General features: G+C 36.0%; 3 protein-coding genes and 1 long non-coding RNA gene across 6 annotated transcripts in view; 2 read left to right on the forward strand and 2 right to left on the reverse strand.

Annotated features, from left to right (window-relative positions):
* Window positions 1-23,461, forward strand: part of LOC129743519 (uncharacterized) — a 44,744-nt gene extending 21,283 nt beyond the window's left edge. Inside the window, exons 6-7 of the mRNA XM_055735556.1 lie at window positions 22,696-22,699; window positions 23,431-23,461. Coding sequence (XP_055591531.1) covers window positions 22,696-22,699; window positions 23,431-23,461 — 35 coding nt within the window. The remainder of the gene's footprint in view (window positions 1-22,695; window positions 22,700-23,430) is intronic.
* Window positions 2,808-4,796, forward strand: LOC129741443 (uncharacterized). Its single transcript, XR_008736446.1, has 3 exons — window positions 2,808-3,342; window positions 3,640-3,904; window positions 3,996-4,796. It is a non-coding gene; the product is annotated as an uncharacterized LOC129741443 (long non-coding RNA).
* On the reverse strand, window positions 5,208-11,472 carry LOC129741437 (uncharacterized). Its single transcript, XM_055733166.1, has 2 exons — window positions 9,872-11,472; window positions 5,208-5,470 (listed from the first exon to the last, which is right to left on the reverse strand). The coding sequence occupies exons 1-2, from the start codon at window positions 10,988-10,990 to the stop codon at window positions 5,267-5,269; spliced, it is 1,323 nt and encodes a 440-aa protein (XP_055589141.1). The 5' UTR covers window positions 10,991-11,472; the 3' UTR covers window positions 5,208-5,266.
* Window positions 17,278-21,942, reverse strand: LOC129741441 (uncharacterized). 3 transcript variants are annotated; one of them, XR_008736444.1, is made up of 5 exons: window positions 21,591-21,942; window positions 21,402-21,515; window positions 21,030-21,171; window positions 19,449-19,844; window positions 17,278-18,891 (listed from the first exon to the last, which is right to left on the reverse strand). XR_008736444.1 is itself a non-coding variant. In XM_055733173.1 (4 exons), the coding sequence occupies exons 1-4, from the start codon at window positions 21,747-21,749 to the stop codon at window positions 17,437-17,439; spliced, it is 510 nt and encodes a 169-aa protein (XP_055589148.1). In that variant the 5' UTR covers window positions 21,750-21,942; the 3' UTR covers window positions 17,278-17,436. The 3 variants fall into 3 exon arrangements, 2 of the variants coding, with proteins under 2 accessions (XP_055589148.1, XP_055589149.1); XM_055733173.1 differs by lacking the exon at window positions 19,449-19,844 and having other exon boundaries at window positions 17,278-17,531; XM_055733174.1 differs by having other exon boundaries at window positions 17,278-19,844.
* Window positions 23,462-27,095: the final 3,634 nt, after the last annotated feature.

Raw genomic sequence — 27,095 nt, forward strand, 5'->3', positions numbered from 1 at the left:
AATCTTCGAAACACTTCCGGTCCCCCAGCAGCGAGCAGAATTTTATCCACACACTCGACCGAATCAAAAGAAGACCCACCACAATTACTTAATTAATTAATTAAGTAAAAATTATTTACCAAATTCCTCTGGCAATAAAATGTCAACAAACTCTGCACGCAGAACGTCGTTTGTTTAACTTAGCCTTAAATGGAAGATTTTTTTCAGTGCTTGTTTGCTCTCGCCCCTTTCTAGTGAGCAAATTTGGTGATTTTGTTGGTCCCGACGGTAAGGGCCCTATTTTTCTCACTCTCATACTAACCCCCGGTGCGGTATGAAAGTGATTAAACGCGTGAGCATTTTCACTATACTCGCGATTGCTGCGGATGCCCTAATAAGAATTTCCAACCACACGCTTAAGACAAATGCAGAAAACGGATTTAAATCATCCACTTAGACTTTACGTGAAATGCATGTGTCAGTTATGTGAAAGTAATGTAGTTATTACCAGGGCTTCCGTTACACACTGTGTTTACTAAAAACACACGTAGAATCAATATTATGCAGCAAAATCTTAGTTTACGTGAAAAATCCCATAGAAATAATTTCTTTATTATTTTGGGTGTATCATCTCGATGTAGTGGAGCCCGGTATCACATTGTGAAAATAGCTTCATACCCATGATGGCTCTAGATATGGTGATCTCAGATGCCAAATCGCCATTCCGCCATATTGAAAAAAGTTTTGACAGCCGGCTGTAGTGTTTACGAAAAAAGGGGTCAAGGGATGCCAGGCGTTAGTGATAAAAAATCAGATGTGAAAAAAGTGTGTATATGTGCAGAAGCCAATCGTAAAGGAAAGTTAAAAAGATTTAAAACCGTACTGGGGTTTAGTTTATTTTATTATATTTAAATTGAGTTTTCGGAAAAAAGCAATGATATGAGTATATTCAATGAATTAATTTGTATTCTAAACACTTTTTTTCAATAAAATTACAATACAGTTCGGTCTATCCGTATGTTCCGAAAAAGAAAAACTTTTTTTGACCGTTATGATAGAAAGGATCTTAAAGGGTGGAACAAACAACTAAAACCCTAAACCGGATGTTGTTTGCTCCTTATATTCTTTTTACCTTATCCAAAGAGCTATTTTGTTTCCCTTTAATCGAAAAGTGTTGGATGAAAATAAACGTAAATCGGTTTTGCTAAAGGAATCCCAACAAACATTTTTCGCTGAACAACCGCTGAAACACTATTTCGTTATAATTTTAAATCAGCTATCTTGCTGAAAGAAGGCAACCAAAATTCAGGGAGAAGCTGCTGTTCAGCTCTTAAACATCGACATTTGGAGAAATTAATCAGCGAAGTTGCCATGAAACGTCAATTGACGGATCACCAAAAAAAAAAAAAACAAAAATAATGATGACCGATGTATGCCCGATGTTTGCCAGCTATTTTTCCCCTCTCTTGTTGTTTTTGCTCCATTGAAACTGGTCTCGAACTCTAAACCTTCGACTTGTTGGTCTCATGCCGCAGAACGCAGAACCAACTATGGATTCTGTGGAGCATAAGAAAAGTGTCGTTCTTAAGCGACCGAAATATATCCCAACCAAGGTCAATTTCACATGAAGAAATTGAAATTGAAATGCTTCGCAAATGAAAAGAAGCTTTCCCGGGGGTCATTTTATCAAGCAAAATGAGAAACTACGAATAATTAGACGATTAAAAAAATTCTTATTTCGATACATTCGCTATCATGCATTGGTTGATCAATGACAACAACAGAAATTTTGATATAGCTGAAAGTCGCTGTCGAAGTTACCCTTGTACAGCTGACGCCTGTCAAATTTGAATGGTGTCAAAAATGGTTGGACAAAGGCTGAACGAGTTATTCTTCAACCAATTTTCCCCTACTTTCTATTGGCTGAAATAAAACTTCCTTACATGCTGAAACAGCGCTGAAGTATTTCGTTCTTCAGCCAGAAAGCTGAAACAGCAATCAGCACCTTAACACAGCATACGATCAGAGAATTGGCGTTTTTAATCAGCAAAAATGTTTGTTGGGATGCTCTAAATTCTGCTATTGATCATTTTCATGTAAATGATAAACGATTTTATGATTCGAAATGCTACCCATCAGATCCGGATTACTCGATTGGATCTTCTGGAGCAGCGATGGCAACAGACGGGGGTCCTCCTGAAGCAGCTTTTTCATCTCGATGAAGATCGGATGTTCCTGCAGGAGGGCCAGCCGCTTCTCGGACGATGGAATGTAACGCCTCGCTATGTTACCATCCGATTCGATGACTTTCTGCTGCTTCTAGATAGCTCTTGAAAGAAAAAAGTGTTGAATAAGCATAAATTTGTCATAAGTAATGCAAAATTAATGTTACTAACCGCTACCGACAAAGCTGGCACCGTCGTTTATAGGTCCAACTTCTTCCAGCTTTGCTTACCAGCCCGGAGCTCAGCCGGAAGATTTTGTTTCGATTCTATGAATTATATTTGCAAAAATCAAGGCGAAATCTTTGTCTAAGCAATATCTTGATGATTGGCAAAACTTCGTGTTTTACAAAAAATCAGAGCACCTGGCATCCCAGCCAGCCAGCAGCCAGCCGAACAGCCAGCTGTCAAATTTCGGCTCCTCCTCCGCCTCCAACCCTCGTCTACTTTTTGCCAAAGAGAGACCACCATATCTAGAGCCATCATGTTCATACCTAAAGGACATCATACCTAAGGGCATCCGCAGCAATCGCGAGCAAAGTGAAAATGCTCACGAGTTTAATCACTTCCATACCGCACCAGGGGTTAGTATGAAGGTGAGCAAAATAGGGCCGATGCCGTCGGGACCGACAAAATTACCAAATTTGCTCACTAGAAAGGGGCGAGAGCAAACATGTACTGAAAAAATTCTACCGTTTTGAGCAGAATTAAACAAACGATGTCGCAGCGTGTAGATGTTTGTTGATATTTATTTTAAGAAAAAAATTGTATCAGATTAAAATTGTGGATGGTTTTTTTTGTAATAACCAGTTAAATTCGCAATTTCGTTACATTTTTTCGGGGTTTTCCAGGAATTGAACGAGAAAGTGTAAATGCTGGCAGTGTTCTGAATATCACTCATTTTCAATGAATGTTTCTGATTGCACTTCGCACCTGAACGTACAGCGGTCGGGTTTCGTTATTGATTGCTACTGGACCTACCCGATCATCGATCGTTCAATTCATCGCTAAAATACAGATCACCTCGCACGATGCTTGCTGTCAAAACAGTGCAGCACCATCATCAAATTGGAATATCACCAATGCGCAATGCATATGGCGAATCTTGTTGGTCTTCGATCAGGAGTGAATGGATCAGGCAGTGAGTGAATGATACATGAAGCCGATCATTAGCGTATTTTGTTTGATTTGATATAAAGCAAATTAATAAATTTATTTGTTGTTATAACGTTTTTTAACATCAGTATGATCAAAATCAAATTGCAGTTGTGTTTGTGAGGGAAAGATGTTCACTTTCGCCGTGTTTTTCAATTTTTACAAGTTCTCTTATTAAAATGTCGTACGTCACGTTAAAACTACTGAGAATTTATGGTGTCCCGCACAACTGTTTGATTTTTCTCGTCCTGCAAAAAATAATTTTGAATTTCATATAATTCAGGCAGATACTGAGTGAGCTACATTCAGAATGGATCAGTTTGTATCTCACTCATCTCCGATATGCGATGTTTGCTGAACCGATGATTCTGAATGATGCGACTCGGTTTGCATAGCTGATAGGAGCGCTGATCGAGATTGCATACCAGCCAGGCGAAGCAGTAGCGAGAGGCGCTATCCCATTATACAATCGGAATGTTTCCAACAGGAAACGCATCCTGAGTGTTTGTTTTGATTGATTTTCGGACCATTGAATGCTGGTTCTGATGGTGAGTTATTTATTTTGTATTTTATACTGTTTTTGACTTTTTTCTACCTATGAATTTTGATAACATTTTTTCCTTTCTCACTCAATTTCAGATAAACAAACTTGAAGCATCGTAATTTGTGACCAAAAATGGTCACTCGGAGTTTCTCGGAGTAATAATAATCGAGACCAGTGCGCTGTGCAAGATTTTTGTATCCAACCGGCCAATATGGGTGGCATTCCAGTACTGTCCCTACCGATTCGGCTTTCGGAACGAGGTCCAATAGGTTTGCAACTAATGGGACCCAGTTTTTCGGAGCAGCAATTATTTCAATCAGCACGTTGGATAGAAAAAGAAGTTGAAGATTTTTTAGAAAAGTATGATTTTAATATAAATATAATAAACAAATAAAGTTGAATTTTAGTTGAATTGTTTGGTTTGTTGAATTTTGTTTTTCGGGTCCATTTGTTAGGAAATATAAGTGCCCGGCGTTTTGAAAGCAAAATCGAGCTTAATTCGAAAATATATTCTTATCTGAACTTATTTTATTCAATCAAGTCGTCCTACAATTCAATAAGTTTTTAATCACAATCCAGCAAACGACTGACACGGAATTGGAAACACCGTAAGGGAAACTCAACGCTTTACAACCACCACCGGTTGAAAGCGGTGTCCTATAGATATGATGATGAGGCCAAGCGAAGCAAACATCCTGCTCGGAAGTTCTTGCTGCATCCGTCATCGGACCCGATTGCTGGTGTTCGAAGCTGCTTGGCCTTGCTGCTTCTGTATGGCATGTTCAACCAGGATGTAGACTTTGACGTCACGATACGGATAGCAGCTATCCCGTCAAATAACTGCCAACACCCCCAGGCCCTTTTAAGACCAACATTCATCGAAATTTGAGCAAAAAACTGACGACTCCGAAAATTTACTCGGTACGTGTTAATTTAAATTTAGATTTTCATCAAAAGTTTTCTCAGTGCAATGCTAAATTTAAAAATAATTATGCTACCGCCCGGTGCACGAAAGAGTGTGTATCCCAAAACCGGTCCGCTGAAATGAGCAAAACCGGGCCGCTTATACTCACTTATTGGTGCGTTTGCTCTAAAAGAGATATCAATTAAACCTGCTCATCGTTGACTAAACGGTAAAAAATGAAAAAAAAAAAACACTGACGCTCTGCCCCTTGTTGGGTTTTGTTTTTCCTAAACAGAAGGTAGAAAAATAAGAGGTAGTCGGCGCAAGTAGATAATTATTAATTTTATCAGTGTACTTTTGAAAATATGTAAGTATAGCATTTCTCAATCATGAATAAGAACGATTTATGATCACATTTTTATTGTTGCCGCTCAACTGAAGACTTTACAACTATATTACATTTCAACAAGCATATCTTTCCTCATAGATTCGTCTACGTAACGTGCTGTCGAACAACGGCCGTAAAATATTCTCAGTTTCATCGATACGTTTTCGAAATCGTTCACGATCCCTAGCCGCCATCTCCCACTCGCCTTTCCGAGCCTGTCGATACGCAAAATCCCACTGCCGCATCACGTGAACTTCTGGATTTGGGTTGAATCGGACCTGTAAATAAATTTAAACAACCCACATTTATCAAAATGATGAATAATACTGAAAAAAACTTTCATCCATGTCAACAATATTCTGCCGCTATTCGCAAGACTGTCCCATATGTGAAAACAACGACCCGAGAAAAACGGCTTTAAAGATTTTTATAAACTTTCGTGGATTTTTCGGACATATGGGCAGAGACGTTAAAATCGCGAGTCTTCATACTCGCACTTTGCCTTTCTTTGCAGAACGATTTTATTTCGTTAAAATCAAACTGCAATGATGCTATCGATAGTTCAATTCGGAAAGCATCAGCTTCGTTCTGTTGTTTCGTTGTTGTGATTTTATTCCTGCGAGGCATGGAAAACATCAATGCAATGTTTTCTTCGTTTTGTGCACATTGATGTGATGATTGGAACGAAGATGAAATCAATCTGCAAATAGCAAGTTAAGCTCGGAAGAAATCAGCCGAATGATTCTTTCCGAGGCGAGTTTACGCATCTCTGCATATTGGACAGCTTTGCGGGTTTATTTCATATGGGACAGATATGACTTGGTATTTTTTTCTCAACATATTTGAGAACAAAGTTACGCTAGTTTTAGTCTAAATTGAAGAACTAACTGTATTTGAACGATTTTTTAGATAAACGAAAATGCGGTTGTATACTGTTTACCGGAATTCCATTTACCGGAAGTACCATTAACCGGAAAACCATTTACCGGACTGTACAATTTACCAGAAAACCATTTGCCGGATTTTATTTAATACGTAAAAATAAGGGTTGTACCCCATTTCCCAGAAAATTTACGTCAGACGTCAGAATTTTTATCACCGGAATTTATAATTTAACAAAAAATGTGCGCCATAAGAGCCATTTACAAGAAAATTTAATCTATTCATACAAACTGAAATTAAAAAAAGAACTTTTTTCCAATAAAAAAGAATTTTTAAAATGTTATTATTTGCGGCAAAGCCGCAACCAACGAGGATGAAAGGGCAGAGGCGGCACAAAGCCGCCGAGGCTCTCAAATCCGAGGTGGCCGCCGACCCGCCGTCGAAAGCGGCAGCCCTATTACATTGGTCTGCCGGGGCTTCATAGTTCTGTGTGAAAGCTAGGGGTGATGTCTTTTAAGTTCGAACGCGCAGCGTGAGGAGTCGGCTACCAAAAACGTTTTTTAAAAGCCACACTGGTTAGCATAAAATTAATTAAAGTACCCAAACTTTGCCCAAAAATCATTCTGGGCAAAAATTTTCGGGTAAACGGGATACAATAATAAACTCTTAATCCGGTAAATGGCATTCCGGTAAATAGTGCATTCCGGGTAATGTCAGTCCGGTAAATGGTTCATTTCGGTAAATAGCATTCCGGTAAACGGTTCATTCCTGTAAATGAATTTCCGGTAATAGCGGCAGTATAGGTTTGCCATAAAAAAAATGTGTAGGGTTAACCGGGGCAAGTCTCAAATGTTAGACACAGGGAACAGGGGTTTGGATTAATATTGTCGAAAAAATTGGTCGGGCCTTCAATTTTTATCAGAAATTGATCATAGTTAAAACGTGTTCACAGAAATTATCCGAAGATATTCAGTTTTCACAAAGTCTATTATCACATTAATCAATAAGTGAATTTTAAAATGTGGGATGGTTTATAAAAAATGAATTCACCACGTAAAAATCGATTTTTTTTTCTCCAATTTGGCAAGTGAACAAAAATATTTGTTGAAGGTTGTTAATGAAAAATCGTTTCCGTTTTCAAATGTCTTCTCCATGTCTTGAATGTAAAAAAAATAGTAGACCTTCTTTTTACATAAAGTTTATTATCTGTTGTTAACTATTAATAAACATATAAAAAATTTGCATAAAACAGCAAACTGTTGTTCTGTGCACAAGCATATAAATAGCTGGAAAACAAATCTGGCCAATTGAGAAAATTTAAAAAAAAATCATTAGAAATTAGTTTATGGCATTGAAGGACTTGAAGGTTCTCTTGCTTTTCTCAGTTCATATGAATTTCTTCTAATCTTATATTCATCTAAAGTTTATGAATATAATAAATTCGACAATAGGGCTTTTGCTACACACACATACTGCCGCTGCCGGCAAGGCTGTCCCATATGCAAAAACAACGAAACGAGAAAAACGGCTTTAAAGATTTTTTGAACTTTCGTGGACTTCTCGGTTGGAACTTTACCTTTTCTATTTCTTTCTTCACTGATATTAAGATAATTGTTGTAAAATTTCGTCCAATGTGTTTTTGCTTCGGAATTTGTTGATGCAGAGGAGAAAATAATGATGGGACAGCCTTGCGAGTATATTTCGCATGCGTATTAAATGTACCCGCAAAGCTGTCCCATATTCTTCTTTTCTTTTGTCAGTTGATCATTTGATTCTCTCTTTCTGCGCTATATTATTCACTTTACTAGTTGTTTACTGATGCAAATAAGTTTAAACTGATGTTTATGACATATTTCGATAAAGATAACGTAAGTTTATTGTAAGAATTGGGGTCTAAAATAAAATGAATAACAACGTTCCATGAATTAAACAACCTGTACCTTCATCTTTTGGAAAGATTTTCGGTTGATTTTTTTTAGAAAGACTATAAATACTTACTTAAATTAAATTGATACAGAATCAGAATCAGAAACAGCAAAGCATCTTGGCTGCAAATATTTGACGAGATAAATCAATGCAATAAGACGTACGCGTGTGCTACCAGATACCCAAATTTTTGTTCATAGATTTTATGAAGGTCCAAGCTGCAAGTAACAGCATAACAAAAACCTATGAAAAATATAGCTTTGTAGCTGACTATTTTCCATGTTTTACAACGAACAATTCAGTAAGCCTCATGCGAAATTTAAAAAAATAGTTTGCTGGAATCTACCCATTAGGCTAAACTTAGCTTGTAAAAATTATGGAAATTGTTATTTTTGACTTTACTGTACTGTTTTATCTTGTCGTACTTTCATTATTTCAATGAATGCTTATTTTGTCGTACGCATAATATGAATATTTGTAAAGTTAACGTAAATTAGAGGAGCTTTTTTAAAGCATTCTGTAAAAATAGACATATGGGACAGCTTTGCGGGTATATTTCATATGGAACAGGCATGACTTGGTATTTTTTCATATATGTTAAGAACAAAGTTATGAAAGTTTTAAGTCTAAATTGAAGAACTAACTGTATTTTAACGATTTTTGAGATAAACTGCAAAATGACGAAAAAGCATATGGGACAGTCTTGCGAATAGCGGCAGCATACAAGAGGTCTGTTGAGCACACATCAATGGTCTTTACATGCGAAAATAGAAAATATTTGTTAAAATGTTGTTTTTAACTTAAATGAATGCGCCTTTTCTCTAAAAAAAAGGGTCAACAAGTATATTTCAAATCATTGGCTAACAAGTGGAAACAATTAAGGTACACCGGGGCAAGTGCAAACGGATTTTACCATAGTTCAACTTTTGCATGTCCTAGAAAAATATGTGTATCCCCAAAAATGATCAATAATCGTTCGTTGCATCACTAAAATAGTTTTCAACCCGTTCCCGTTGAAAGTGAAAATTTAAAAAAAATTGGTAAAAATCAACGGTACTTTTGCGAAAAAAATTTCTGCCCCATAAACGGGGCAAGTGCAAACGCAATGTTTTATACAAGCTAATTCACAGATGCGCCAGTGTATCGGACCTAAAACGAATTTAATACATGTTCCGGTATATTTTATCAACTTTTAATAATATATTTGTTGTTTTCCTGCAATATTAATTACTTTTTGAGACTACATTTTTTGTTAACTGTTGTTTTAAGCAAAAGACCTTCATTTACTATAGCATAACGGAATTTTGAATATCTGCTTCAGATACAACACTTTGGATAACCTTCTGACCCTTCTATTATGATGCTGAACCATTTTGGAAATGATTTTTGGAGATGTTACATGGCCTGAAGGTGCGTTTGCACTTACCCCGTAGTGTCGTTTGCACTTGCCCCACAGTGTGGGTGAAGAAGGTGAGTATTATTTTCACAACTTTCAGGGCGTTCTAAAAAATTTATTATAAATGTTCTGCTTTCACTTGAATATCATTTCCAAGCACTCACCTTTCAACGAAAACTTGGATTTGAATGCCCTTTTTTGTAGCCAAAATATGCAAAACAAAAACACACTCTCTCAACTCTAAAAAATGTGCTGTTTATTGAATAAGTTTCGATAGTTTGCATAAAATAATTCAAAAACTATTTTTATTCCTTCGAATTGTATTCACTGTGACTTTTGTTTGCTAACGACTGACTCATACTAATGCACTGTGCAAAAGCCCTATATGCTGAAACTTACGCTACTATATATGCAGAATATTTCTTAATAGAACAAGTTCGGTCTTACTCTAAATTATTTTGATAGATAGCCATACCTTTTTCTCTTCGAATCCTGAATCAGGTTGATGAGATAACGTATCATCACTCTCATCTTCGGTAGTCTCTTCATCGGTGTCGCCGTCTTCTTCATCTGTGCTGAGATCTACTTCCGTTTGATAGTAGCGTGGAGGTTCATCTTGATCGTCGTAGCAAAATACAATGCTATCGTCGCTGCATTCGGATATTTGTCTCTGTCTCGTTTGCCGTCGCCCGAAAGCTGCTGCCGGAATGAAAAAGCTGTTAATAGTGGCGCATATTGTACTTTTCCTAGGGCTGGCCGAAGGTGTTTTGTATTGAATATCATCGGTGAACACGACGAAACTTTCTTCACTTTCGCATTCTGGTGTTTGTTTAAAATCTTCGTTGAGGTTGGAACTAACGAATGTTGCTCCGTAGTTGGAATATTCAGGCAAGCTAAGTTCTTCGTCTGCTTCCATATCCGAAACTATCTCGCTATCATATATTTCCACCAGATCGTCCATAATATCATCCATCAAGTTGTGTCGGTATTTTTCTTTAAAATTCTTTGGATTTGGACATGGTTTATTGGAGCGGTTGGGCGAACTTTTACATTTTTTTCCTTTTCTACCAAGGTGTATTTCTTTACCTACAATGCGCACCTTCGAATGTTTTTGTTTCTTGCTGCCTTTCTTAACATTTGGTTGCATTTTTAGGGATTTTGCGTCAAACGGTTCGCACCAATCAAAAGGAGAGCTCCCAGCAGACAGTGATCTGGTATTTTCATAAACGGTTTCCTCACCTCCAGGGATGAAAAGTTTAGTTCGACCACTAACTGCTTCGAAAACTGGAGTGTTGATGTTATGATCATGATATATGTCCGGAGCCGATAATGATTGTTTGCTTTTTTCCAAGGTCATTGAAGAAGGATCAGGAGGCAACAATATCGATGTAAGTTTTTGAAAAATGTGTCCAACTAATCCACCGAGAGGCAATGTACTGAAATTTTTAGCACTCGAAGATGTGGTGCCATTTCCATCAAAAGGTCTAAGCAATTGTTTGTTTAGATGAGACCCCATCATGTGAAGTGAGCTCTGTTTACTTCTATCCGGATTCATATTTGCCATATTTGCATTTAGTTTCCAATTTGATAACATTGTCTAATTTTCTTTATAAAATATGATTATATTATTCTGTACAAATGTTGGATTTTTTACTAATGTTAAGGCTAAGATGGAGTAACTCAATATTTCATTATTATTTTACAGCGAATGTCGTCAGCAAATCATATTAAACAACGCTGCTTATGCTGTAAAACATTACTCATCGGAATACGTCCTTCAATAGCCTGTGCTAGCGGGTGTCTCTGGTTGCTTTGTTGCGTCGTACTCTTCCACGAGGGGATCAAAATAATCCCTTTTACATCAGAATATAGATGAGAAACGTATTTTTCTTTATTACCAACACTTTTCAGCTGTATCAATTCACACGAAAGCAAATGCTTATTGTAAACTGCGAAAATGTCTACAGAGTTTCGAAAATTTTCACCACAGAATTCCATTATTTCAGTAATTTTAAATTGAATACGAACTCAAAACACGGCCATCTTACTTTGCAATAAATTTTGATTAAACTGTCAGAGAAAAGAATGATGCAATTTGTGTTTATACTACACGTTCCAGTGCATAAAATCGAAATGTATTAATTTTAGCTCAAAATGGTCAAAATAGTGGGTATTCTCCACACTGAACCCAAATTCACTCTTCAAATACACATGATTTTTCACTTAAAAACAAGAATCCAGTGATTTTCTTCCATTCAAGTGCGACATATACATTTCACTTTGCAGTCAGAAGAAGAAGAACTGTTCAAAGCCACCACAAACTTACCTATTCCGAAAGTATGTGAACCTATGAGACTAACAGTCCGCCAATGGTACCTGAAACCACCTCGTATTGATAACTATATGCGACAAAAAGTTAGAGCAGGTGATCCAAGCCCGAAAGTTTTAACCTTCTTCAATGAAATGGTACAGAACAAATACAAAAATTATTATCATCTATACACAGATGGATCTAAGTTGGGAGACGACATAGAAGCTGCTGTTTATAGTCGAGACCTAGAATTTAGCTGCTCTTTATCAAATACTAGCTGATTTTACCCGGCCTTGCTCGGGTTCATATATATTAAACGAAATCAGTCGTTTGACGTTTTGAAATTTTGAAAGCTTTTTGATCATCATCATAACAAATTGGACCATGTTTGGCCATGTGAGCTTTGTAAGTTTTGTTAGTCTTCTTAAAGTTTTAATTGGGATTATTAGCAAAGTTTATCGTTTTCATATTATTGAATAACTAATAGTTTTAATGTTTGCTATTAGAAATTTGAAATAATTTCCCTTGAATGCTTATCCATTCTATTACGAAAAACATTTCAACCTAAGGTTGCCAAGTTGCCCGGATTTATCCGGATTTTCTAGAACATTTGGATCAAAACTTGAAGTAAGTTCGGTCTGGCCCGGTTTCCCGAATTTTGTTGCAAAAGCCCGAATTTATTCACATCATTTTTAAATCGTAACATAAACTGAGATTTTATAATTATTATAAATTTGTTTTAATTTTTACGTTCAAAAAGAAGTTTTAAATGGCAAGTTTTATAAATAATCATGACTCGTGTTTAGAAGCTTGATATACAATTTGAAATCTGCTGATGCAGTTTGTTGAAAACAAATATTCCAAGTATATTTTTCGTTATTTTTACTTAATATTTCCACGGTTTTGACCAAGTTTGCCAGGATATCGGTTTGAACATTTTAAAATCAAATGCTGGATTTGGGCAGGTTTTTCGATAAAATTGGCTGGATTTGTCCGGTCCCGATACGGCAATTCTGGCAACCTTATTTTACACCCACAATTTTTTAGGAAGCTTGAATTGAATTACCCTTTTTTCATCAAATGATAACATTTTCTTATCTTTTCCATGGGTTATCTGGTTAAAATCCAATGTATTAAGCTTGTAAACAAATGTTAACGACCTCTTTTCAATATCTACCCGTAGAATAGAATACCTATTTCAGTTTTATTTTGTACTTAAAAATTTCTAAATAGATTTCCGCTGAAACCTCATAAAAAACTTCCTCTGCATGTTTTCAATGTGCTTTTGAAGTTTTCTTATAATTGGATGGTAGAATTGAACACATCGATGATCAATAAAAACTTAAAATTTAAAAAGGAATTAAATTGAATTGTACAGAACTAAAAACTTCAGATTCAATTACTAAAAGTCTCGTGCGTTGGATTTGTTTTAATTTTTTGGATAAAATGAACGTTTAGTTGTCTTAATCCTTTTGTAAATTAAATTCCTACGCGGCAATCAAAGTGTTGAGATCGCAGCCTTGAACTTACAACCCTCAGTTTTATTAATTGTTTCCTTATGAGGAGTTCCGAAAATATGAAAATGAATGGTCCCTAAAAGCTGGAACATCAGTTTTCAGTCCAAATAGTAATTCAACTGAAGAAGTCAGTTCATCATGAATATGAATTATTGTATCCATACTTTACACACTGCATATTCTAGTAGATTCTCAACCACTTTTCTTCTCAATATATTTCTAACAGGGGAGTAGTTTTTTTTATCCTAAATGAAGGCTCATTATTGCAATCAAATGCCTCGCACCGGTACCACGTGCTTTGAACAGTAGAAGGAAAAAACAACCGCCAAAATTTCTCCTTTCAAAGTTGTTATGCTTAGCAAGCTTTGATTTGCTTTCCAGTACACGTGAACTTTGGATGGTCGTTTCTAATACCTGGCCCATGGTGATGGTGAAAATGACCCACCAAGGAGAAAAAAGTCGGTTGGCAAAATGGGTGCCATGACTTTTGGTTCGTGGGAAAAAACGAAAGTTGTATGGGAGGGTCCCTTTTCTTAGGTGGGAGGGGCTCAGAACTATTACTAAAACCTTACCCTGGTTCAACTTCATCTCTGTACCGAATTTCAGGCTGATCGGTTAAGCGGTGTGGATTTGTATAAGGTGCATACAAACAAACAAACATATATAGTCCAACTCATCTTTATATATTAGATTTGCAGTATATTCTCTGCTGAGGCGTATGCACTCATGATCGCAGCCGAAAAAGCCAAATTTTTGCAACGCGCGATCATTTTCACCGACTCGGCAAGCTGTATTGATGCGCTTTCGAAAGGTCACACAAGGCACCCATGGATACAAGAAACAGAAAAACATTTGATGGAGAAAAACGTGGTTGTAGCATGGATTCCAGGACACTGCAATATTCATAGGAACGAGAAGGCTGATCGATTGGCGAACCAAGGAAGAAGCAAATCACCATTAAATATACCCATTCCAGCAGCAGATGCAGTCCGTTCGGTTAAAGCTTGTCTACGGGATGCGTGGCAGTCAACATGGAATCGGTCTCAAACCCTTCTACGACGTGTTAAACCTTACATTAGCCCATACACAGATAGGAGATGTGCCTCAGAGCAACGGTTGTTAACGAGATTGAGAATTGGACACACTAGACTAACACATAGCTTTTTACTTGACCGAACTTCACCGCCAGAGTGCTCTTTCTGCGGAGTTCAAATAACAGTTCAACACATTTTGGTAGAATGTCGAGGTTTTAACGAAGCCCGTGACTTATGTGGATTGGAAGGCTCTATCTATGAAATTCTTTCCAACTGTAATGATAGGGAAAATTGTGTTTTGAAATTCATCAAACTTTGTAATCTAACTGATAAGTTGTGATAAGCTGGAAGAACGATAGACACGAAAGCCGTGAAAATGGTAAAGTGTCTCTAATATTATTAATAATAATAATAACTTTGCAGTCACTTAAATTTTAAGTGAATTCATCCACATTCACTTCAGTCGTCACTTGAATTTGAAGTGAGAAAAAATATTCACTTCCCCATCACTTGAATTTCAAGTGAATGTCGGGTTGTAATTGTGTTTATTTTCAGAGTTCAAAATGGCAAATTCTAAAGAGCAGCGTTTAAAGCTTATGCTGGATTTGGATTTTCCCAATTCTGTACTAGGCGATTTTGGGGGTAGTTTGTGTTAAACGTGGTGTAAGAAAAAGTTATTTAAAGGTGTTATCAGGTTTCAGCTTGTGGGTTGAACTGGACAGATTTTCTGGTTTGCAGCAGGGAAGATTTAGAAGTCACACTATCCGCAATAACCGATCTGCCTTGAGATTACGATGGAATTTTCCAATCAATAGATTTATGGCGAAAGTGTAAGTATTTGACATCGAAGTGGTGTTCTATAAATGTTCTTTTATTTAAAAACACGAGAGATAATGAACTAGAAACTTACTTAGAAATTCAGATAAATTTCACTCGAACGTCATAGTGTAATTCACTTGACCGGTCACTTAAGTGAATTCACTTGCCCATCACTTAGAATTCAAATGAAATTACGTATGGCGAGAATTTACTACGTATGTCACTTATTTTTAAAGTGAAAATTATTTTGCGTGTATACTGCACGGAAAATAATAAAAAGGTAAAATTTACCGAGATAGCCTAGGTGAACGCTCGTGAAAGCCAAAAAGGTAACTTCTACCTCTTCGAGGTGAAACTCACCTCACAGCGTGGTAAAATTTACCTGAATCGAGGTTGGAAAAAAGGTACAATTCACCGAGGAAATTCACCAAGAAAGGTAAATCTTACCTCGTAGCGAGGTGAAGTTCACCTGAATTGAGCTGAATAAAAAAGTATAATTCACCTAGAAAACAGGTAAAACCAAATAAGGTAAAACTTACCTCGTAGCGAGGTGAAGTTGACCTGGATTGAGCTAAACAAAACGGTACAATTCATCTCGAAAAATAACTATTTGCCAAACACGTTTATTGAGGTTAAGCTGTTTTGTCGTTCAGGAACAAGTTTTGCTTTGTGCCTAATATGTGAAAATCGAAATAGAATGGTAGTGTTTTCTTAGATATCATTTAGTTTTGCTGGTTCTCGTCATACATTGCTTTTGTTTCAGATCGGCCCATAGAGCTTTGAGGTGTATTCCACGTCATCCTACATCCGGAAAAGCCGAACCTGACCGGATTAGTCGAACGGAGGAGATCTTGAATGTACGCAACACAGGAGGATTCAGCGGCCATGGCGGCTCAGAAGAACGCGAAGCCGAACTACCAGTCCCTATTTATCTCCAATAAATATCATTTTTGAAAGAATTTTATATTTTTTTAATTCTTATTGAAGAAACCAATCAAACCAACCAGCATTTATCTTTTAAATCAGTGAATGGGAAAACGGTATTATTTACAATTTTGCAAGGTGAATGCGAAAAAGGTAACATTTACCTTTTTGCTAGGTGAATTGAAACAAGGTAAAATTTACTTTTTTGCTAGGTGAATGACAAAAAGGTAAAATTTACCTCGTAAGAGGGGTGGAAAAAATTCACCTCGCAAAAAGGTAAATTTTACCTTTTTTTATTTTCCGTGTGTATGTCTCATATCTAGCGTAACATTTCAAAAGGGCGAAACTAGCTGTTTGCTCGAAACGAGAAAAACGCGTTTGAAAATTCGGAACACCTATTCAAATCCTATACCAAGGCGGGTAAAGCTTCAGGTGTGTTCTTATACCAATGCACGGAATCGTCCATCTTGTGACAGGCAATCGTAATCGTAGGCATGGTAGGCGAACAATTCGCTGTCAAAAAGCGCACCGTCTCCACCCCCCACCAATGAGAAACTTTTGGTACCCCTTGCCTACTTTTCCTCAATATGCACCCACCCTACTGGAGGCACTCTGTCCTATACTATTGTCATTGAAGTTGAAATCCGAAGTTTTCGCGCTGGTGATCGGCAACCTTGACAACTAGCGACGTTGTGAAATATCATTACTGGCAACGCTTTTGTAAAGTAATAACCAGCGTGCCTATATACAGCTACGGGTGGTTGCAAATTGAGCAACAGTACCCAGACAGGAAAAATCGCCCGAAATCGGCCCGATTTTTGTCCGTACATCTGCTCGATCGGTCCGAAATCGTATAAGAAATCGGGCCGAATTTAGTAGAAAATCGTGCGAAAATGAAACACTTTTTCGGGCGACGATAAGTTTTTTCAACCAGTTCGAGCAGATCAAATGTCAAAACAAGCGGACCGTTTTCCAACCAAATCTGAACGGTTTTCGAACCGTTTCTGGGCCGATTGCCATCGTCCCTCCGAAATAAAGGACCGATTTCGGGCCGAAACCGAACGGTTTTTCGAACCGTTTCTGGGCCGATTGCCATCGTCCCTCCGAAATAAAGGACCGATTTCGGGCCGAAACCGAATGATTTTTTGAACCGTTTCCGGGCCGATTGCCAAGCGTCCACCCGAAAAAAAAAGAATCGATTTCGGACCGAAACCGAACGGTTTTTTGAGCCGTTTCTGGACCGATTAGCATGGTTGCCATTCATTTAGGTTTTTCGGTTTGTTTACAAAAAGCTAGAGACTTTTATTTCATTTGTTTTTTATTTTTCCGTTTTTTTCTTCTAATTTATTTTTTGTTATCTCTTCTGCTACAAGACATTGCGATGTCTGGCGCAAGCTTCTTCTTGTTAAGCAATTCGTCCATTTTCAGGTGTTGATTAAATCCTTGGGATGACGACCACATCATGTGAAATCCATCTTCGGGGTACAATGTTGTGAAGAGATGGCTTGACGGTTGTTCGAGTTTTCCAAACTTGACGCGAATTCGCCATCATCAGAAGGCAACATGAAAAGAAATACAAAAAGACAAGAGAAAAAAGGAAAAGCAAAATAGGATGTTAGTTCATATCATCTTTCAATATATAATAAGAAGCCTAGCTCAAACTTATAATAAATCTAACTTAAATAACGTGATTGATATCGTCTACACACTATTAATTTTTTGGTGTAAATTTATGTCAAATTGGATGCACAAAATTGAAGCCTCACTTTTGACATAAAATTACAGTAGAAAAAACAAAAACGCTTGAAGCTCTAAATTCATATTCGACATAATATTATATCGTCGAAGATCTAAATTTATGTCAAATAGGACGCACATCGTTTTTGACATGAATTTATATCGTCTCAAAATTACATAGCGTCGGGTAATATTTTGGTGACATAAGCTTTCGGAGGAATCCATTTTTAGAGAAATATATATTCGTGAACATTAATTTTATAAAATTTTCACAGTTGTTTTTTTACATTATTTTAGTTGCAAATTAAGCAAAAAGCAAAAAGCCGTTAAGAGTTTTATCGATACAATAATAATTACACTACTGTGAGTGATTTTTCAATTGATAAGTACTTTATATTGAATAGTTATATCTAAATGTATGAATCAACTAAGATTGAACTGGTTGAACTGCAATACTTTAGCAATACTTAGTCTTAAAAGCTAGAGGTGTTTAGAGCCAAACAAATTATTTTGAGTTGATGCCAATTTTAAGATTTGAATTTCATTGTTTTAATTGATTGAATATTAGAACTTAACTTAAATAATAACTTAAATAAAAGGAAAAATCTCGCATCATGGCAGTTAATTAATGTTTTCTCGGAAAGAGCTTTTTGCATCCATGTCTCTAGAGCCCTTAAGTAAGAAATTACCGCTAAATTGTTTCACCTCTAAGATTTATATTTTCCTAAATAGATCAAAGGGGATTTATAATAAACAAATAGAATGTTTATTAAGCAAAATTTGACTGATTGAATAATAAAATTGTTAAAAATGTCATCGCAAATATAGAAGTCTTTTCCCCTCTGTTTTTCTTGAAGATCCTTTAATTTCCCACTGTTCGTAGATATGAACACTTCATTGTTATTCTATCAATTTTCATAGAATGAAAAAGTCACGAGATTACAATCACCTGAAATTCCGCTTATTTTCTGTGGTTAGGAATCCTACATTTGCCTTGTACATAACATGTTGCCGAATGCTGTTCCAGCTGAGCATCGAACGTGTTGGCGAAATTTTTGTATTCCCATTCAGCTCCGAGATTCTCCGAAGCAACGTTAGAATGTTTAATCAATTGTGTTGACGGCCAGATTAAAAGTAAAATGTTTGTAGTAGACTGAAAAGAAAGAAAACTATTAGTTTTTAAAATTTTTATAAAAAATATTTAAATTATTTGCATGTATTAAAATTGAATTCTCATTTCGAATGGAAGAAGAAAAATTTTGGTGTATTTACTTGGGACGATACATTTTTTTTATATTGAGAATATGATAAAAAAAATTGAGTAAAAAGATTGTTTGTAGATGAGTGTAGAAAGTTACAACTTATCGATATTCAGAACATAGGAGTTGTTCTTACAACTGTTTTCTTAAACCTGGGATTTCAAATTACTCTTTGTCCGATCACACGGTCGTTCAGCGACGCTCATGATTATATAGAATTGTTCCGTTGTTTTAAAAAAATGGACAAAAATCGTTTTGCTATGAATTTAGATTTGTTAAGTTTTCAATCGAAAAAAAAAAAAAGAATTTAAACAATTCGGTTTGTCCCTGTAGTTATTTCTAGAAATATGTATATTAATTAAGATAAAATTCATCTAATCATGAATAGTTTTTTCTAAGAAAATGAGAAAACCATTATATCGAGTACATCGTTGTGCACCATATAACTAACCTTCGATTTAACTAGAAGAAGTGCTATTGTCGTTTCCGCTCTACTTTCTCTACCAGTCTTCAAGATGACCACTGGGACCAACAAGTGGTGGAAATGACGCATGGTCTCCTTTCGTAGTCGCAATCACTACTTCCACTAGCAGACAATCGCACAAGCCTGTTTGGAGTCGGCGTTGGAAGTTGAGCAATCTAGAAGTCTCCCGAACATTTGCAGCCACGGCAATTAACCATCACGAACAGTACGCATCTCCGTCCCTTCCTGGCTAACTTTTGATGATATTTCTTCCTAAATTCCATCTCTAATTTGTTTCCTAATTAGGGGCTCTCCAAGCCTTCGTGTCGATGCTTTACGCGAACTTGTTTTTTTTCCTCCAAAATTTTTGTTCCGGTGGATTACCTGTGGATTGAGAAGGAATTGACATATTTAAAATCATTATTTCAATTGTGATTATCGTATGATGAACATTTTATGAATATTTATCTACTCACACCTGCAACTATAAAAAATGACCTCCTTGTTGTGAACTGACCGTTCCTAAACACCAATGATAGAGTAGATTCGCAGGTGAAATAATCTTCCATAAGAGTCACCGTTTGGTCGGTTGTTCGTCCAATAAGGTACATCGCATTGATTTCAGCTTCAATGTTTGGTTGGGAGCCTCCCTTTTGGATATGATGATTAGGGCACCAGTTTTCACACAAGCTAAATGTTTCTAAACGAATAGCTCTTTCTAAACGCGACTAAATATAACTGAATAAAACGTAAACAGCGCGTACAAAGCAAAAATTAATTTCGCGATTTCGCAAGTCGGAGAATTTCGCAATGTAAACAACAAACCATCGACACACTCAAAATGTTTCACTCGAAGTTTGCGTTAAAGTACACATAATTTTACATCATATAAGTTATAAATTTGAGATATATAGATAGAAAATAATGTAAAATTAGATCTTGTTCAATTTAGACAAAAAAAAAAATTATGTTTTCAAGCGTTTCTGGCTCGTGTAATTTTAGAAAATTTTTGGTGTGTACTTATAAACAGAACAGGAAATTGATGAATTGGGATTGAAAACTTGAAAATAATTATTGAACCTGTAATTTTTACGCTGTAATTTGTTTTGAACGGTTAAACTACGACAAATGTCATGCTCCTTTTTGTTACAGGACATTTGTTGTAAAATCAAATCATTTTTTATTTAATATTGTATTGTGCTTTATTGATTTAACGTCAGCCCATCGATATAAAATCATAGTTAGGGTCAAGGAAATACAATTCGATAGTAACAAGTGAATTAATTAGTTCTAGTCTGTACTATTCTATTACTCTCTAAAAAAATATTCTAAAGAGAAAGCTGACTTAAATGAAGAGATAGTGTTTTCTGTCTGATAGGTAGTGCTAAATCAAAACGATTTTTTTCCATTACTTGTTGAATTGTTTTAAAGGCAACAACTTTCAGTTACACGTAACTATCAATATTTATTTTTGTGTTTATAGATTGGATCCACAAGAATTAAAATTTAAATCTTGAAAAAGATCAGTTTAATAAGTAAATAGTAAATAATTGTGACAACGGTACTCACCTTGCTTTCCTTTTGAAGTATAACACCGAAAATTGATGAAAAGTAATCCAAGTGAAGCCACCACCTCTGAGCGTGCCTGGGATCCGGATCTGGATACCGTACCGTGTGGACATTTCCTTGGAATTCGATGGATCGATGTTTTCTATGGGGACGAAAACGGGTTAGAAAATTATATTGATAAAACTTGATTATTTAGAACTCAATCAATCAAACATTTTCGAAATTTGTTTCTTGAATTGATCCACAAGAATTAAAATTTCAATCTTGAAAAAGATCATTTTAATAAGTAAATAGTTAATAATTGTGACATTGCTTCCCTTTTGAAGGATCACACCGAAACTGATTAAAAGTAATCCAAGGGAAGCCACCCACCTTAGAGCGTGTCCGGGATCCGGATCCGGATACGATGTCCGGGATAGCATTCCACCAGAGCCTGTACAGTGTGGACATTTCTTTGGAAGCTTTGTTTGCATGGTCCGATGTTTTCTATGGGGACAATTAAGGGTTAGAAAATGATATAAATAAAACTTGATTATTTAGAATTCAATCAATCAAACATACCTCGCTTTTTATTAAATTATCGCCGGACAAATGGCTTCTTCTACATACCGCTAAAAGAATTTCTGAAAAGAAACAGCGGAAACGGCAGAAACAGAACTGCGACCAAATTTCACAACACAATTCACAACAATCACGCACCAAAACGAAACACGCACCCATATTGCTGCGATTGAAAACTGCCTGTGTTTCGTTTTGTTCATGCAGCACTGCGATAAATATCGTCTGTTTTCGAGCAATCGAGCAGGCGGATGGAAATCGAGCCGATAACCGACCGAATTCTAACCGCTAGAATTCGAGTACCGCCATGTCTGTTTTGCAATCGGCCCGATTGAGCAAACGTTCCTGACAGGGTAGGCAAGGAGTACCAAAAGTTTCACATTGGTGGGGGGTGGAGACGGAGCGCTTTTTGACAGCGAATTGTTCGCCTACCATGCCTATGATTACGATTGCCTGTCACAAGATGGACGATTCCGTGTATTCACGCAGAGTAAACTTGAATTTTGGAACGAATTAAATCTGACTTTGATTCAAAACATTCATTTTTTTGAATCCAGCTCCTGTTTTCTTTGAATCAATGAATTATAGTTTTGATTGAAAAGAATAATTTTTAAAGAAAGAATACATTTTTTTAATTGAATAATTTTGGACTTTGATTTCAAACAAATTCTTGATTCAAAAGAAATTTGTTCAATTGCATATTTTCTTAGAAACAAAGTAAATTTTCTTTCAACCGAAGAAAAATGTTTTAAACTGAAAAGAATAATTTTTTGAAACAAAAACTTCAAGCTTAGAAGATATTTTGCATTGACTTGCAAGAAGAATAGAAAACCGAAAAATCAAATAAAGTTCGGCCGCTCGTTTTGAAAATCAAACCAGTGAATCGGAGTAAGCTATAAATAAAGAGGATTCAGGATGCAAAATGGTTAGTGTAAGTTAATAAATACTGAATATTTAAGTGAATTCAAGATTTTCTAAAACGCTTGTATAGTTACAGGACCACGGCCGACGGATAGATTTCCAAGTCTCTCGAACATGGAGAAAGCTGCGCAAAGTAACACCTCCCCAAATCCCGCGGTCGTATTTTTTCGGCCTAATCTTCAACGGCAATCACCAGTCGGACCAGCCAGCAGCTGGAGTGGCTTTCGGAAGTTTATTGACCGGCCCACGGAGAATGCGAAACTTTGTCAACGATATCAAGGACCCTACTCGGTTATAGTGAACCAGTGTTTTATGTGTTTGTGAATAAAAAAGAATTTAAGAACTAAAATTGTATCTTTTTATTATTCAAACTCCTAATAGGAACTTCGAAACAACAAGGTAAAAATCTTCCAATTGGAATAAATGGAAAATGGTTCAATGAATAAATGCTCTATATCTAAATTACCTTTGAGCAAATATAATAACTTTAAATCAAATGAAACTGGTTTTTGTATCAAAGCATTAATGTTTTCAATCTAAGATTTTTCAAAAGAAACAATCTCTGAAACAGAGGAAAATGCATTTGAACCAAAGGATTTTTTATTTATACCAAAACCAAAGGAAAAAATCCTTTGCTTTTGCAGCACATTCCTTTGAAATAAAAAATCTTTGGTATAAGAACACACCCGAAGTTGTACACGTCCTGATAATAACTTGTCGCCAGTGAGTGTCGCCAGTAAATGTCGCCAGCGCTCATTGACGATAACTCCGGTTTGGGGATTCAGCGACAATATATGGATTTAAACAGTTGTTAATCTGTCTCTTTCCAATTGACTTCGATCGATTTCAACCAGGTCGTCCGTTGAACATACTTACACCAATACTAATGCATGTTTTGTGCGTTTTGCACACAAATTTCTAGACAGACCGAAACAGATCACGGGAAAATTTAGACGTGTAACAGAAAACAAGCTAATCTGGATTGCGGTCAACAATGAGAGAATTATGACCTTTTATTAGTCAGGTGAATTGACTCTTCCCCTTGTGCTGGTAATTTTAAACAGGATAAAAGAGCCATCTATTGTTCAATATTTATAATCAAAAACAAAGGGAGGCGACAGTTTTAGTATGGTCAGTGGTTTTAGTATCAAGAGCCTAGTTTCCCTTCAAAGCTAAAATTTCCCCTATTTTTTGACAAAGGCCAGTGTGGTTCCCGAAATTAAACACTTCACCCCATGACAGACTCGAAATACACTCAGAATAAAAACAACCCAAAATTAAGAATGCCCGAGCATCAAAACAAAGTTTAGCTGCCATTCTTAATTTTGGGTTGCTGTTAACACCCCAAAATAAAAGTTCCCAGCTTGAACTGAATGCCTCAAAAATTTATCGATCGGAATTTGTTTCGTTTCTTGTCGCCGTGCTCTTTGTTTTTGTTATAAACTAATTTTTTTAAAGAAAAAGGAGTACAAAATCGTAAGTAAGGTATAAAACATTGAGTACAGTCATTATATTGATAATAAGTGTTATTCAAAACAATATTTTTCTATTTTCAGCACCATCAATTGTTAAAATTCAGAAATTAAAATCGGAGAAACGGACCAACAAATTGAAGGGAATACCTCCGAAATATAGAAAGGTGAGTGTATAAAACTTACGTTAAAAATTCTTAACATTAGATTTGTAACCCAAGCAACCAGAATTCCCTTAAAAAGGTTCCATAGAAGCTTAATCAGCTCTCGTTTGTGTCTGAAGAGAATGCTAATCAGCCCAAAATTTAAGTTCTTAAAGCTACTTTCAAGTTCGTTTAGGTGGCTGTAGAGAACGCTATTCAGCTTCTAAGAGAATGTCAAGAAACTTCTACGCGCCGAAAAAAAAAATCCAATTGACAGATTGCTCTGACAACCACATGTCAGATTGCTAGGTTGCCGGTCTATCATAATCTATCTCATTGATTTTAATTATATTGTTTTGATTACAAAAGCTGCTTACACGCCTAGAGAATTGAACCGCTGCTCTCTAGGTTGCAATGAAACTCACCAGCCTCTCGACCAATCCAGCAATAGCTAATTGCCACTGTAATGATTAGTATTTAAACTTAATGTCATTTGAGATGATTGAGTGGGTTGGTCAATAGAAGGTACCTTATTTCGTTCAAAGGACTTTCAGTACACAATATGAATCATAACAAAAATTCGCATCATCAAAAATTTATTCGAATATCTTATTTAACATTTATAAGAAAAATTCGAAAAAATATTGAATTCCATTTGTAAATATTAGTACAGATATAAACAAAACAAATACCATGACAAGAAATTGACAGACATTTTTGACATGTCGCTTAGAATTCCCATATAGGTTCTTTAAAACACCTTCAAGTATCTTAATGGTGCGCTTTAGAATGTTACGCGAACGTTATCGACCTTCTTGAAAAATATTTTTGACATGTCGCTTAGATTTCCCATATAGGTTCTTTAAAACACCTTCAAGTATCTTAATGGTGCGTTTTGGAATGTTACGCGAACGTTATCGACCTTCTTGAAAGATGTTCCATTAAAAGCGCTTAGAAGTTCCGTTATCGATAGTTTAACCTTTCAAAGGGCGATGGAAGTTCCTGAGTAACTTTTACGCGACAAGAGTCACCTGAAGTTCCCGTAATACATTTTTTCAGCCAAATGTGAACTTCGGAGTTCGGAGTTAAGTAAAAACGCGACTTTTGGTTGCTTGGGAAGTAAGTTTATACATGCAGTGGAATCGATAGTTGATGATTTTTAATATCTTTTATTCTTAATTTCATTGACAATTTAGCCTACTTTAATACTTTCATTCAGAAATAATTAATTCTAATTTTTTTTCTTTGTTTTCCATTCTCATTTCAGAGCTTGCAAAAATCAACCATGGGAATTATAAATAAGGCTCCAATAAAAACATCATAATAAAAACTGATTTGAATAAGAATTTAAAAAAATCTTCAAACAACGCCTTTATTTATTTTTTTTAATTATATGCCCATTTAAAATGCTATGAATATAAAATATATCGTTTTTTCTTCAGAATGGCTTTCTCGATTTTGGGGTGTGAGAAAGAGCTCGATTCTCAAGTTTGGGAAAACCCCTCTAAACTTATTTTCGTCGGGAGCCAGTTTCATCCGATTTTGCGGCATTACAACTTGGTTTTGGGTTGTATCCGCCTAGAGTGTAGGGTAACATTTTGGTTGCCAAACGCATCTGTTGTTGTCATACTGCAGATTTTGAATCAATTTTAACACGGAAAACTCTGCATTATGTGCCCAACCATAATTTATTAATGTTACCGAAGATCCCTTTGATTGACATTTCCGAGCCGCAGATATCATTTTATGGATTATTAAAAAAATGCCTCTGGTTGAAATTGTTGCAATGAAGACGGCCATGTTGCCCATATACGTATTTCACTCGTTTCAATTTTCTTCTTCATGCGGAATTCTTGACTGAAACCTTGGTACGGAAATGTTTGCTTTCTTCAGCCCCTTGGTCAAAATAAGTTTTGGTTTTACAGACAAATCTGGGCACCTGGCAACCCAGTAAAAAAGTAGTTTTACAGTTTCAAAAGTAGGGAATGTTTTGTTATACACGGAAAATAAAAAAAAGGTAAAATTTACCTTTTTGCGAGGTGAATTTTTTCCACCCCTCTTTTGAGGTAAATTTTACCTTTTTTTCATTCACCTAGCAAAAAGGTAAATTTTACCTTTTTTCAATTCACCTAGCAAAAAGGTAGATTTTACCATTTTCTCATTCACCTAGCAAAATAGTAAATAATACCGTTTTCCGATTCACTGATTTAAAAGGTAAATGCTAGTTTGTTTGATTGGTTTCTTCAATAAAAAATAATTAAAAAAAAACACAGTTCATGAAAAAATTGGTATTTATTTGAAACAAATAGAGACTGTTAACAAATATTTATTTTTGAAATATATCACCGTGTTCTTTAAAAATTGTTGAGTCAAGTCCTTTGTTCGCCAAGCTTGTCAGGTCCGGCTTTTCCGGAATAATATCTGAAGGCTGACGGGAATACAACACGAAGCTCTGTGGGCCGATCTGAAACAATAGCAAAGTATTATGAAGAGAACCAGCACAACTAAATAAAATCTTAGAAAACACTTACCATTTTGTTCCGATTTTCACATATTGTGCACGAAGCAAAACTTGTTCCTAAACGGCAAAACAGCTTAACCTCAATAAACGGATTCGTCAAATAATTACTTTTTTTCGAGATGATTTGTACCGTTTTGTTTAGCTCAATCCAGGTCAACTTCACCTCGCTACGAGGTAAGTTTTACCTTATTTGGATTTACCTTTCTTTCAAGGTGGATTATACTTTTTGATTCAGCTCAATTCAGGTGAACTTCACCTCGCTACGAGGTAAAATTTACCTTTTTTGGATTCACCTTTTTTTCTCGGTGAATTGTACCTTTTTTCATTCTTCGTTTCAGGTATATTTTACCTCGCTGTGAGGTGAGTTTCACCTCGAATAGGTAGAAGTTACCTTTTTGGCTTTTGCGAGCGTTCACCTTTGCTGTCTCGGTAAATTTTACCTTTTTATTAT

This window comes from Uranotaenia lowii, chromosome 2, assembly GCF_029784155.1.
Source record: "Uranotaenia lowii strain MFRU-FL chromosome 2, ASM2978415v1, whole genome shotgun sequence".
NCBI lineage: Eukaryota > Metazoa > Arthropoda > Insecta > Diptera > Culicidae > Uranotaenia > Uranotaenia lowii.